The sequence below is a fragment of the Erythrolamprus reginae genome, unplaced genomic scaffold, assembly GCF_031021105.1.
Source record: "Erythrolamprus reginae isolate rEryReg1 unplaced genomic scaffold, rEryReg1.hap1 H_7, whole genome shotgun sequence".
NCBI lineage: Eukaryota > Metazoa > Chordata > Lepidosauria > Squamata > Dipsadidae > Erythrolamprus > Erythrolamprus reginae.
In genome coordinates, this window is record NW_027248528.1 from 933,001 (window position 1) to 947,436 (window position 14,436).

Sequence of the window (14,436 nt, forward strand, 5' to 3'; positions counted from 1 at the left end):
GAGATGAAGAGAGGGAGAGAGAGAAACAGATAGAAAAAAGAGAGGAAGGAAAAGAGAAAGAAAAAGAATGGGAGTAAGGAAGAGAGAAAGAAAATCAAAATCTAGTTTGAAACTAGCTCAACTATTTAAGTGGCATTTTGATATTGATAGAGTTGCCCTATTATGAGCTCACTGTTATAGACACACAGTACAGTATTTTATTTTGAAATTCTCTGAGGCAAAACGGGGGTTTGTTTGTTTGTTTGTTTGTTTATTTATTATTTCTGTGCCGCCCAGTCCCGAAGGGACTGCTGGTCAGACACTATACTTCCCCCCCCCAAAAAAAAATATTAGAGGGAACACTGGTGCTGACAAGTCCTTGACTTACAACCTGTTGCTTAGCAACCATTCAAGGACACAATGAATCTACCTTAGAGCTATTTGCGACATGGATCTGAAGTTCCATGGAGCCTTCAGCTTCCTGCACATGTTGTGGCCCGAAACAGTCCTGCTTGGGAGCCACCAGCGGGAAGAAATCCTCCAGAAAGGAGAGCTGCTCATTGGGGAGACGACGCTCCCCCATCGCCCCCCCATCGCCCGCTTGCCAGTCTCCCCGATGAGCTGCTCTCCTTCCTGGAGGATTTCTTCCCACTGGTGGCTTCCGGCTGAGACTGCTTTGGGCCACAGTGTTGGAGGTCAGGCCCAGCCAGGAGCCATTAGCAGGAAGAAATCCTCCAGGAAGGAGAGCAGCTCATCAGGGAGACAATGATCCCCCGTTGCTCCCCAATCAACCCACCCCTTCAGTCACGTGACCAAAGTATGGTTGCTTGGCAACGCAGCCACATTTACAGTCCTTGGCAGAGGCCCAGGATCACAATGGTCATAGCAAATTACTGGTTCTCATAACAACCATCATGTTTTGCTTAAAAACTGCTGCAGAAAATATCACTTAGTTGGGTCAGTCACGTGTCCGACTTGTGTTTATGACCATCGTGATTTATGACATTGATGGGTAGCAGGCGGAGGTTGTCATTTATTTATTTATTTGTTTGTTTATTTATTTATTATTTATTTATTTATTTGTTTGTTTGTTTATTGGATTTGTATGCTGCCCCTCTCCATAGACTCTGGGCGGCTAACAACAGTAATAAAAAACAGCATGTAAATCCAATACTAAAACAACTAAAAAACCCTTATTGTAAAACCAAACATACATACAAACAAACATACCATGCATAAATTGTAAAGGCCTAGGGGGAAAGAATATCTCAGTCGCCCCATGCCTGACGACAGAGGTGGGTTTTAAGGAGCTTACGAAAGGCAAGGAGGGTGGGGGCAATTCTAATCTCCGGGGGGGGAGTTGGTTCCAGAGGGCCGGGGCCGCCACAGAGAAGGCTCTTCCCCTGGGCCCCGCCAAACGAAATTGTTTAGTTGACGGGACCCGGAGAAGGCCAACTCTGTGGGACCTAACAGGTCGCTGAGATTCGTGCAGCAGAAGGCGGTCCCTGAGATAATCTGGTCCGGTGCCATGAAGGGCTTTATAGGTCATAACCAACACTTTGAATTGTGACCGGAAACTGATCGGCAACCAATGCAGACTGCGGAGTGTTGGTGTAACATGGGCATATTTAGGAAAGCCCATGATAGCTCTCGCACCTGCATTCTGCACGATCTGAAGTTTCCGAATACTCTTCAAAGGTAGCCCCATGTAGAGAGCGTTATATCCCAGCTACCGGTTAGGTCCCACAGAGTTGGCCTTCTCTGGGTCCCATCGATGAAACAATTTGGTCTGGCGGGACCCAGGGGAAGAGCCTTCTCTGTGGCGGCCCCGAACCTCTGGAACCAACTCCCCCCGGAAATTAGGATTGCCCCTACCCTCCTTGCCTTTCGCACCCTCCTTGCCTCCTTAAAACCCACCTCTGCCGTCAGGCATGGGGAAATTGATTCCCCTGGGCCGTTCCCGCTTTACGTATGGTTTGTATGAGACATATAATTGTTTTTTATATTAAGGGTTTTAAATTGTTTTTAACTATTGGATTTGTATTGTTCTGTTGCTCAGAGCTGCCCCGAGTCTTCGGAGAGGGGCGGCATACAAATCTAATAAATGAATGAAGGAATGAATGAATGAATGAATGAATGAATGATTGAATGAATAAATAAATAAATAAATAAATAAATGAGGTACAATACTTAATGGTTGTCACATAAGCAATGAAGAAACAATATTAATAAAAATCTTAAGGATACAGTGGGAGGAGATGGGTGATAGGAATGATGAGAAAAAACTAGCAGTAATAGTAGTGCGGACTTAGTCGATAGTTTGACAGTGTTGAGGGAATGGTCTTCCATGGGAAAGCATAGGGCGCCAAGCTGATTTGTCTCCCCACTTTTTTCCAGCTAGCTTGTTTCCATGCAGAACACGCACTGATCCAAGCCCGTCTGAGCTACATGGCCGCAAAGGGCCTGGCAGAGCGGCTTTTGGGATTCTTGAGCCCCCCTGATTTCCAGGGACTCTTCCAAATACTCTCACAGCCCCCCATGCCATACTCTGAATTTTGCACTATCATCCGACGGACAGAAAATGGTAAGCAGCTCCCCCCCCCATTGCTACTTCCTCTTACACTGGGGGAGTACTACTCTACTCTCTACCTACTACTTAACAGCCACCACTTATTGACAAGAAATTCAAATCCTTCTAAATCAGGGTTTCTCAGCTTTGGCAACTGTAAGGAGACTCCCAGAATTCCCCAGTGACTAGGGAATTCTAGGATTAGAAGTCTGTTCATCTTAAAAGTTGCCAAGATTGAGGAACACAATTCTAAAGGGGTCTCCAACCTTGGCTACTTTAAGACTTGTGGACTTCTGGCTGAAGAATTCTGGGAGTTGAAGTCCACAAGTCTTAAAGTAGCCAAGATTGGAGATCCCCGTTCTAAATTTATTTTATTTATTTGTTTTATTTTATTATTTAGATTTATATGCTGCCTCTCTCGCAGACTCGGGGCAGTTTACAACCTATGTAAGAGCCAGAGTGGCACAATGGCTAGAGTGCAGTACTGCAGGGCACTAAAGCTGACTGTTAGATCTGCAGGTCAGTAGTTCAAATCTCATCACCAGCTCAAGGTTGACTCAGCCTTCCATCCTTCCCAGGTGAGTAAAATGAGGAGCTGGATTGTGGGGGCAATAGGCTGGCTCTGTTAAAAAGTGCTATTGCTAAAATGTTGTAAGCCGCCCTGAGTCTAAGGAGAAGGGCAGCATTAAAAAGACAAACAAACAAACAAGCGAAGGAATAAATAATAGAAAACATCCTAAATCCAAATTTAAAAATTGAACTATCTAAACCCCCAATTCTTTAAAAACCAATTACTCTCATTCAGATAGTTGAACATACGTTCATAGAATAGAATAGAATAGAATAGAATTTTTATTGGCCAAGTGTGATTGGACACAGAAGGAATTTGTCTTGGTGCATATGCTCTCAGCGTACATAAAATAAAGTATACATTTGTCAAGAATCGTGGTACGACACTTAATGATTATCATAGGGGTCAAATAAGCAATGAAGAAGCAATATTAATAAAAATCTTAGGATATAAGCAACAAGTTACAGTCATGCAGTCAACATGGGAGGAAATGGGTGATAGGAATAATGAGAAAAACTAGTAGAATAGAAGTGCAGATTTAGTAGAAAGTCTGACAGTGTTGAGGGAATTATTTGTTTAGTAGAGTGATGGCGTTCGGGAAAAAACTGTTCTTGTGTCTAGTTGTCTTGGTGTGCAGTGCTCTGTAGCGACGTTCTGAGGCTAGGAGTTGAAACAATTTGTGTCCAGGATGTGAGGGGGTCAGTAAATATTTTACCCACCCTCTTTTTGACTCATAACATACAAACAAACATACATAAACACATCTCTCTTCTTGCCACCCAGCCCTCCTACACCCTGTTCTCAAATGCAAGCCGGGATTCCAGGTGCGACGGGAACCTAGTCCAGCTTCTCAACGCAGCTGCCAGTAAGTGACTTTGTGGAAGGAGCTGGGCACCAGTGTTGCTTATGGAGACAAATCTCTCTCCTACCATTTCCAACCTGGTTCTCTTTTCCCAGACTAGACATTACAGATGATGGTCTTCAGAGAGAGTTTCCTGATCTCCAGTTCTTTAAACCCTGTTGTGCCAGCAAAGTGGTAAGTAAAACATATCCATGCAGACTTGAAAACTTCTGTGGTCTAAGTTTCATTTTGTAGTATCTGAAGAGTAGGGTTTGGTTGCAAGTGGAGCCAATAGGATTGCTCTACAAAGGACCAATCAGATCACCAGTATCCAACCTTGGCAACTTTAAGACCTGTAGACTTCATCTTCCAGAATTCTCAATCCAGTCTGAGTAATTCTGGAAGTTGAAGCCCACAAGTCTGAAAGTTGCCAAGGTTGGATACTCTTCTATGACATGCGTGATGCATAGGAGACAACAACTGAAGGATTATTACAAGAGAAAATGAGGCCACCTGTGGTTGGGTGGGGCTGCTGTGATTAGTGCTACAGATAAAAGTGCAGCCTGGTGTTTTAGCCTCATGGCAGTTTATCCGATTCATTGTTTTGTCAAGATCATGGTTTTTGCTCTTCAGTATTGTATGTGTGGACTCTCTGGATTTTAGAATTGGACTCAATTTCGCAGTTATTGGGTGAGCAATTGGACTGCATTTAACCTGTGCCTTGTGTGTACCAGAAAATCCCTTTGACATTTAAAAAGGGAGCTGTTCCTGTTTTTCTGTTTGTAAAAACTTTTGGGTTTTCCTTTTATCGTGTAGCGTGTGTCTTCCTGGACTAATTACCCTGTAATTACAGGCGGTTGAGACACGACGGCAGAACAGCATGTAAATAATCTGTGGCCTGAAAATCAGCTGAGCCAGAAAGAAGGAAATATAGGAGAGGAGAGGGCAGGGATAGGTGCGCGGGGCCAGCTGATCATTGGAACTACTGGTTTGCCCAAACTGGTCCAAACCGGTAGCAGCCCACTGCGGCAGATAAAGAATATTGACTGTATTTTGAGTAATAAAACGAGTCATTGCGATTACATGACATTTGGTGATTCCCAGCATTTATTCTACAATAAAAGATCAATGAAAAAAATAATAGTGTTGTCTTGGATTCTATTCTAATAGGAAGCTATTACTCTGAATAAAGTGAGGCTTCTGTGGCTGGAATATTTTCAGAAATTGATCAGCCGAACCCCAATAAAAGTTGATTCAGGAGTGGCTCAGATCCAAGGACCAAGAGGGATCATATTCTGTAGGTGATCTTCATCCCAATATTTCCTCTTTTTCCTCTCTCTCTTATCACAGAATGACGATGGGACAGATGAAGAGGAGAATCAACCAGTGGAGATTCAGGACCGAAACCTCTCACACCACAAAAAAGTAGGGCTCCATTTTCATCTAGTTTCCTAAATTACAAAACGCAAAAACGTTAGCTTGAAACCTCTGGCTAAATAGCATTTGGGAAGCTGCCTGTGGAATAAAGGTAGCACGCTAAAGCCTAAAGATATCTGACGGTGCAAACTTGAGAAAACTGGAATGTTATTTCTCAAATACAGTATATTAAATGTATTTCTAGTAGAAGGATCATACTTCCCTTTTTTTTGCAATAAAGTTTTTTTTTCTCCTCCATACATCAAATAATTACATCATCATAAACAAAACATAGTAAAATATCACAGAAAATACTTTGCTTTGGCTTCAATCTATATCATTACTATCAGTTACGTTCATACTTCCTGCACTTCATCCATTTCTGATCCTGTTATTTATAGGAGCCTTACCATTTCTGTATAACTTGAATACAGTGGTACCTCTACCTAAGAACGCCTCTACTTACAAACTTTTCTAGATAAGAACTGGCCATTTTCCACTTACAAACCCGAGCCTCTGAACCTGTAACCAGAAAAGGCAGGGAGAAGCCTGCATATGGCCTCTCTAGGAATCTTCTGGGAGGAAACAGGGTCAGAAAAGGCGGGGAGAAGCCGCTGTGGGGGCCTCTCTAGGAATCTCCTGGGAGGAAACAGGGCCTCCACACTCCCTGTGGTTTCCCCAATCGCATGCATTATTTGCTTTTACATTGATTCCTATGGGAAAAATTGCTTCTTCTTACAAACTTTTCTATTTAAGAACCTGGTCACGGAACGAATTAAGTTCGTAAGTAGAGGTACCACTGTATATCCGCCAATCTCCTTTGTAATTAATTTTTGTATAAATTAATTAATTAAAAAACAAACAAAACAAAAAACCTGATCCCTGGGTCTTTTTCTACTATCTACTACTACTTCTATGTTGCTACGTCGAAGTGGCTCTTGGAGAAGTGGCAACTCTATTTATTTTATTTATCAGATTTGTATGCCGCCCCTCTCCGTAGACTCGGGGCGGCTAACAACAATAATAAGACAATATCAACAAATCTAATATTTAAGTTAATTTAAAAACCCTAATTTAAGAAACCAATCATACGTACAGACATACCATGCATAAATTTTATAAGCCTAGGGGGAAGAGAAAGTCTCAGTTCCCCCATGCCTGATGACAGAGGTGGGTTTTAAGGAGTTTACGAAAGGCAAGGAGGGTGGGGGCAACTCTGATATCTGGGGGGAGTTGGTTCCAAAGGGTCGGGGCCACCACAGAGAAGGCTCTTCCCCTGGGTCCCGCCAAACGACATTGTTTAGTTGACGGGACCCGGAGAAGGCCAACTCTGTGAGACCTGACTAGTCTGATCCACACTAAATCTCTGGTTTTCCCCACTGCTTATGATCAGGGTAATGAGACGGTCTGCCCAGAAGGAAATAAAAATAGGGGGGAGATGGCACTTAGGACTCTATATTGCTCTTCATTTCCTCCCCTTCCTATATTTCAGCTCCCAACCTTTTGTCTCTCACCAGGTGGAGTGCAGAAAGTTTCTGAGCAAAGGGATTCTTTGCAAGGCTGCCCCCCAGCCACAGAATTTGGACAACGACACGACCGACAACCGGCCAGGGACCACAGCTAAGGATACGGGATAAGGTGCCCAGCTGTAGGTTGTGTATGTTCTAGAACAATATGAAACTATCAGCTTGAAGTCCACTTCCATTCCTCCCTACAAAATCTGAAGGCAAATAAAGAGATACCACTTTTAGTGGCCAGCATTATTGCAAGAAAGATTGAGCAGGTCAGAATTGCTATTAATCGTTTGTATTTCCTGCCCAAGAGCCATTTTAGGTCAATTTTGACCAAAATCTAAGAAGAGATACGAAGAATCTCTCAAGGTTGACACCTCTTCCCCTATCAAATAAATATAAATAAAATATAAATGAGACAAACCAAATTCTAGCTGTCACTCTTTTATTATATAGCCAGAATATTTATTTTTAAACTATTTTGGTGACCAAGAGGCTTATTTTAGTATGAAAAAACAATGAAAATAAAGATTAGAAAAGAGTTAAAATGGGGGGGGGGGGCAGGATAAGAAGAAAAAAAAAGATTTTTGACTCTTTCCAGTGCAGGTGGTCCTTGACATACAACCACAAATGAGCCCAACATTTCTGTTGCTAAGTGAGAGTTTAGTTAAGTGAGTTTTTCCTCATTTCACAATCTTTCTTACACCGTTGTTAAGTAAACCACTGCAGTTGCTAAGTTAGTAATATAGTTGTTAAGTGAATCTGCCTTCCCCATTGACTTAGTTTGTTACAAAAGGTCATCAAGTGATCCTGGGATATGACAACCATCATATAGGAGTCAGTTACCAAATTAAATGTTTTGTAAAAAAAATATCTGACAACCGCTTTGTCCTTTTTCAGCCATTTTTCAAGTGACATGTCCATTTTCTAGGTCATAATTTTTTTAAACATTCAGATAAATTTTCAAATCTCATGCTACATGTATCATTTTTTAATTTTATGTTATCTATTATATTTACATTACTGCTTTTTTAATTTTAAAAAAGCAGTAGATAATGTACGTATTTCTTTATACTCGGTATAAAGCAGGCAAAATATATGAAAGCACTCAAGAAATGAACACATGATATCCAAGCCATTGCTAAGGCATTCCTTTGAACTACCTTGCTCACAAACAGTCTGAAACATTTATGAGAATAATAAGTGGGTTGATGCCCTTAGTTTTTCTCAGTCATTAGAGGAACCTTCAGAGACCCTGTATTTGAAGCTCTTCCTTTTGCTTTTATGGATTCAGCTGGCCTGGAAAACAGGATTCATGAAGTAAGGCAATGTTTATCAACCTTAGCCATTTGGAAATTTGTCTGGATTGGTGTAGAGACTCCTGTTTGAGGTGTTGGTGTTGGACTAGATAACCTACAAGGTCCATTCCAATTCTAATGATAAATAAAAATAAAAACTTCAACTTCCAGAATACCCCAGCCACTGCAAGCAGTTTCTACTCATTGCTGGTTGTCGTTCACCAGTTCAAATTTCACCAGCCTCAAAGTTAACTCAGCCTTCTGTCTTCCCGAGGTGGGTAAATTGGGGGCCCAGGTTGTTGGGGGCGATATGCTGATTCTATAAACCGCTTAGAGAGCTGTAAAGCGATAGACCAATCCTTGAATACAGCTCATCTGTCTGGAATCCACACAATATTTTGGACATAACCACTCTAGAAAATGTCCAGGGATACTTCACTAGAAGAGCCCTCCACTCCTCCACTTGCAACAGAATACCCTACACAAGTAGACTTACAATCCTTGGTTTAGAAAGCTTAGAACTACTTCGCCTTAAACACAACCTAAGCATGGCCCATAAAATCATCTGCTACAACATTCTTCCTGTCAATGACTACTTCAGCTTCAACCACAGGAATGCACAGGAACACAACAGATACAAACTTAAAGTAAACCACTCTAAACTCGATTGCAGGAAATACGACTTTAGCAACCAAATAGTTGATGCATGGAACTCACTACAGATTCTGTAGTATCATCACCTAGCTCCCAAAACTTTACCCTTAGACTATCCACTGTTGACCTCTCCCAATTCCTAAGAAGTCAGTAAGAGGCGTGCATAAGGGCACCAAATTGCCTTCTATCACCCATCCTAATGTTTCTCTTTTACTAGTATAATGTATGTAAATATGCTTGGCTGCATAGCTAGAGGTATAACAAGTAGGAAGAGGGAGATTGTGATCCCGCTCTATAGAGCGCTGGTGAGACCACATTTGGAATACTGTGTTCAGCTCTGGAAACCTCACCTACAAAAAGATATTGATAAAATTGAACGGGTCCAAACACGGGCTACAAAAATGGTGGAAGGTCTTAAGCATAAGAGCCGGGGTGGCGCAACAGGTAGAGTGCTGTACTGGGGCTACTGAAGCTGACTGTAGATCTGAAGATCAGCGGTTCAAATCTCTTCACCGGCTCAAGGTTGATTCAGCCTTCCATCCTTCCGAGGTGGGTAAAATGAGGACCCAGATTGTGGGGGCAATATGCTGGCTCTGTTAAAAAGTGCTATTGCTAAAATGTTGTAAGCCGCCCTGAGTCTAAAGGAGAAGGGTGGCATAAAAATCGAATAAATAAATAAATAAATAAAACTTATCAGGAAAGACTTAATGAATTCAATCTGTATAGTCTGGAGGACAGAAGGGAAAGGGGGGACATGCTTGAAGCATTTAAATATGTTAAATAAGGTTCAGGAGGGAAGTGTTTTTAATAGAAAGTGAACCCAAGAACAAGAGGGCACAATCTGAGGTTAGTTGGGAGAAAGATCAGAAGCAACATGAGAAAATATTATTTTATGGAAAGAGTAGTAGATGCTTGGAACAAACTTCCAGCAGACGTGGTTGGTAAATCCATAGGAACTGAATTTAAACATGCCTGGGATAAACATATACCCATCCTAAAATAAAATACAGGAAATAGTATAAGGGCAGACTAGGTGGGCCATGAGGTCTTTTTCTGCCATCAATCTTCTATGTTTCTAATATTAATATATCTCTGTATAGCACCAATACGTACTTGACAAAACAAATACATAAACAAATAAATAAAATATGCTAAATGCTATTGCTATTCTGAGAGTTGAAGTCTACAGAACTTCTAAACAGCTAAAATTGGGAAACATTGCACTTAAGAGAACCATTAAAAATCTAGAGTGACCGATAAAAAGTGTCAGTCTTCTTTTAAAAACATCTTCTGATCTCACCCAATTTGCAAAAAAAAACAACCCAACCCCAAACCCGGCATCCCAAACTTGCTTGCAGCGGATTAAGACCAACTAAGGAAACAAAAATCTCATCTCTTACATCTTTTCGAAACTTGGACTAAACCAATCCGAAATGCTGGGGGAACCCTAAGCACATTTACTGCAGGAACTGCTCCGAGGGGGGGACCGAAAGGAAGCAAACGGCGCCCAAACCAGCAATTCTGAAACTGAAGAACGAGACAGGAGCCTTAAGGAAGGAGGGATTAACCCCCAGTCCGTGCCATGATTCGTTGTAATAAAACGCCTTCCCTCCCCCGGTTTACTAATGGCGCTTCCTGCTTCAAGAGACTCTGCAGACCAGGAAGTGGCGGTGTCAAGGGAAGGCGGGCAGCAAGGACCCGATAGGGAGGCTGCTGGCGGCGGGAGGGCCTCGTGGGAGGGGCGCGATGAACTCAGCCTCGCCTTGCATTGGGGACTAGGCTGATTTTGCAAGGCATTTCCGATCTGCGCAGAGCCCCCGCCGGCAGCAAAAGATGAAGCAAGAGAACATTTTCCTCTTCGTCCCCAACCTCATTGGTAAGTGATGGGACCGCCCCAAAATGCTAGACGTGGTGGTGGACCTGCTTATGTTTTAGCCTTCTAGCTCTGCTATCTTCCCCTTGGCCTGGCTTCTATTTTAATTCAGTATTTCCTTCCACCGTGGGTGACTTTAAAATGTTTGGACTTCCAAGTGGCTGGGAAATTCTGGGAGTGGAAGTCCAGACATTTTGAAGTTACCCAAGGTTGAGAAAAACGCTTTAATTCACTTATTTATTTTATTTTATTGATTTGTCAAACATATATAGGATAGTAGTTTGAATAAACATAACATAAGTAAAAGGTAACGATAAAAGAGGACAGACCTCTTAGAAATGGGGAGAGGTCGACTGTAGAGAATCTAAGGTTAAAGGTTTTGGGGGTTTGGGGAAGAAACCACAGAGTTGGGCACTTACTGTACTTCCATTGCTCTTGCAGTGATAAACCTGTCCGCCAACCACAATTTTGGGAAAACACCACCAAGCAGGTCAACCACTTACCTGATGGTTGAATAGATTGTACTGTATTCCTCTCCCCAACCCACCAGAAAAGTCTCTAAAATATCTTCCGTGTCTATATGACAGAAAAGCCTATAGTATCATCCCCTAACCCCCAACATTTTACCCTGAGACTATCCATGGTTGACCTCTCCAGATTCCTAAGAGGTCAGTAAGGGGCGTACATAAGCGCACTAGAGTGCCTTCCGTCCCCTGTCCTATAGTCTCTCCTATATCTCATATTCCTTCTCTACTATATCCTCTATAATCTTCATTGTGTGTTATTGTGTATTGGACAAAATAAATAAATAAAAAATAAATAAAAAGTGACAAGCAAGGATTGGGGGAATCCTTCCAAGAAAGTGGGAAAGAGGATTGTGGGTGATTGCAGGGTGGATTTAGCTGAAATTTGGGGAGCTAGAGACTCCGGTCTCTGCGTGGGGTGCAGGATTGAAGGACAGTGACTGACCTTGTTTGCCTTTCTTTTGCAGGTTATGCACGCATAATCTTAGCTTGTTTTGCTTTTTATTATATACCAACCTCCCCCTCGCTGGCATCGTTCTTCTACCTTCTTAGTGGCTTCCTTGATGCCTTTGATGGCCATGCTGCCCGGGCTCTTAATCAAGGTAGGCCTGAGCTTCACGGGGTTGGAAGGAAGTGAAAGAAAGGGAGGGGGACTGGAAGAAGAGTGGAAGGGAAAGGGAGGGATGAAGAGAAAGGGAGGGAGGGAAGAAGGGAAAAAAGGAGAAGGGAGGAAGGGAAGAGATAGGGAGGCAGGGAGGGAAAAAGAGAGGAAGAGAAAGATGGAGAGAGGAAGAGCAAGAGAAGGAGGGAGGGAAGGAGAGAGGGAGGGGAGAAGGGGAAGAGAGTGGAAAAGAAGGAGGTAACAGGGAGTGGGAGAATGAAGGTAGGAATCATAGATCTAGGACAAAGTCTTGCCCATCAAACTTAATGTTTCTTGCTTTACCTTAGAGACCTTCACCAGCTCTCAACTGAGTGAACCTGATCTTTTTGAGCTAATTTTCATCTTTAAAATATGCAATCCACCATTAAAGTCCTTAACTCTTTCTCAAAAGAGAACTGACATATCATTGTGATTGGTTACAACAATGAAGCAATCTCAATATATATATTTGAGTTAACTAGATCAGTGTTTCCCAACCTTGGCAACTTGAAGATATTTGGACTTCAACTCCCAGAATTCCCCAGCCAGCGAATGCTGGCTGGGGAATTCTGGGAGTTGAAGTCCAGATATCTTCAAGTTGCCAAGGTTGGGAAACACTGAACTAGATGATCATTCATGCTCTGCCCTGCCCTCTTCCCAAATTTGTTATTTAGGAAGGAAGATCCTGAACTACATCATAGTGTTGTTTGGTTGCTTTAGAAGGAATTATCTGGGAATTCTCTATAGCTGAGGAATATTTCGTATTTAGAAGCCTTTAATTTATGCACGTATAAATCAAGACAGTGCAAATCTTGCATATAAGGTGAGGATTTGGCCACTAATATTTATATCAAAATACAAATACAGTGTTCCCTCGATTTTCGCGGGGGATGCGTTCCGAGACCGCCCGCGAAAGTCGAATTTCCGTGAAGTAGAGATGCAGAAGTAAATACACTATTTTTGGCTATAAACAGTATCACAAGCCATCCCTTAACACTTAAAACCCCTAAATTACCATTTCCCATTCCCTTAGCAACCATTTAGATTATTACTCACCATGTTTATTTAGTAAAGTTTATTTTAAAAAATATTTATTAAAGGCGGATGAAAGTTTGGCGATGACATATGACGTCATCGGGTGGGAAAAACCATGGTATAGGGAAAAAACCCGCGAAGTATTTTTTAATTAATATTTTTGAAAAACGTGGTATAGACTTTTCGCGAAGTTCGAACCCGTGAAAATCGAGGGAACACTGTACTAGATTTTGCCAGCTTTTATATTAAGTTATATTTCTATAGATGATAGATTGATTAAATGTTTGATTTATTATTACATCTACCTGTTGAGTTTTACTAAAAGACTCATAGCATATAAATATTTGTAGCAAATAAATTAAGAACTCCTGAAGTCTAAAAACTCCAATAAAACAGAATCTGTATAATTAATTTTAGATGTGAACATGAAAGACAAGATCTCTGTAAAAAAACTGTAATACCTTCCTTTCTTATGGCTTCTCTTTATTTCATCCCTAATTAAATAACCAAGTAATGGATTAATTAAACAATTAAACTTATTTAAGTTATCTTTCCATTTGTACCTTTGGATTTGTCATGCTGCTCTCCAAAAGCCTAACTACCCTCTTGAAATTCTTGGGGGGGGGGGGGGGGAAGGTAAATTAACAGTTTTCTACAAATTAAATAATGTTTGCATTACATATCAAGAAAGCCAGTGCCTGTTAGGTCCCTGATTGTGGGGGTGTGGAAGTTTGGAATAGACAGGGGGAGTACTGCAATGTCTCCATGGTCGGTCATAAGGGTGAACGACTGCCGTGGTGCTGCAACGTTCGTAACTTTGACACCATGTTGTAAGTACTTGGCGGGCATGGAGGGGGTTGTAACTTTGAACTCTTGCTAAGTGAACTGTTGTGACTTGAGGACTACCTGTATTGACTACCTGCCTTTTGAAACTTGTTTCAGTCCTCACTTCATTAACGCAACAGCATTAATATTAATTTTGTTTTTTAAAAGGATCAATAATTTGAGAGTTGGAGCTTATGTTGCTACGTATATATGATTATCACAATTCAAAGTGTTGGTTATGACCTATAAAGCCCTTCAGGGCACCGGACCAGAATATCTTCGAGACAGCCTTCTGCCGCACGAATCCCAGCGGCCGGTTAGGTCCCACAGAGTTGGCCTTCCCCGGGTCCCGTCAACTAAACAATGTCAGCTGGCGGGACCCAGGGGAAGAGCCTTCTCTGTGGCGGCCCCGACCCTCTGGAACCAACTCCCCCCGGAGATTAGCATTGCCCCCACCCTCCTCGCCTTTCGTAAACTTCTTAAAACCCACCTCTGCCATCAGGTATGGGGGAACTGAGATATCTCCCCTTGCCTATGTATGGTATGTTTGTGTATATGCATTTTAAATAATGGGTTTTTAGACTTTTAATATTAGAGTTGTTATTTTAGACTTTTAATATTAGATTTCTTACTGTATATTGTTTTATTACTGCTGTGAGCCGCCCGAAGTCTGTGGAGAGGAGTGGCATACAAATCTAAT

The 14,436-nt window shown here is 41.9% G+C and overlaps 1 protein-coding gene and 1 long non-coding RNA gene across 3 annotated transcripts in view; one reads left to right on the top strand and one right to left on the bottom strand.

Moving 5' to 3' along the window:
• Positions 1 to 5,044: 5,044 nt before the first annotated feature.
• Positions 5,045 to 10,365, bottom strand: LOC139155835 (uncharacterized). Its single transcript, XR_011557121.1, has 2 exons — positions 10,240 to 10,365; positions 5,045 to 5,411 (listed from the first exon to the last, which is right to left on the bottom strand). It is a non-coding gene; the product is annotated as an uncharacterized lncRNA (long non-coding RNA).
• Positions 10,366 to 10,508: 143 nt separating this feature from the next.
• The window catches only part of LOC139155851 (CDP-diacylglycerol--inositol 3-phosphatidyltransferase-like), a 37,483-nt gene continuing 33,555 nt past the window's right edge, over positions 10,509 to 14,436 (top strand). Inside the window, exons 1-2 of one of the 2 annotated variants that reach the window (XM_070731184.1) lie at positions 10,509 to 10,715; positions 11,704 to 11,838. In XM_070731184.1, coding sequence (XP_070587285.1) covers positions 10,673 to 10,715; positions 11,704 to 11,838 — 178 coding nt within the window. In that variant the 5' untranslated portion in view covers positions 10,509 to 10,672. The remainder of the gene's footprint in view (positions 10,716 to 11,703; positions 11,839 to 14,436) is intronic. The other variant, XM_070731185.1, reaches the window with a different exon arrangement.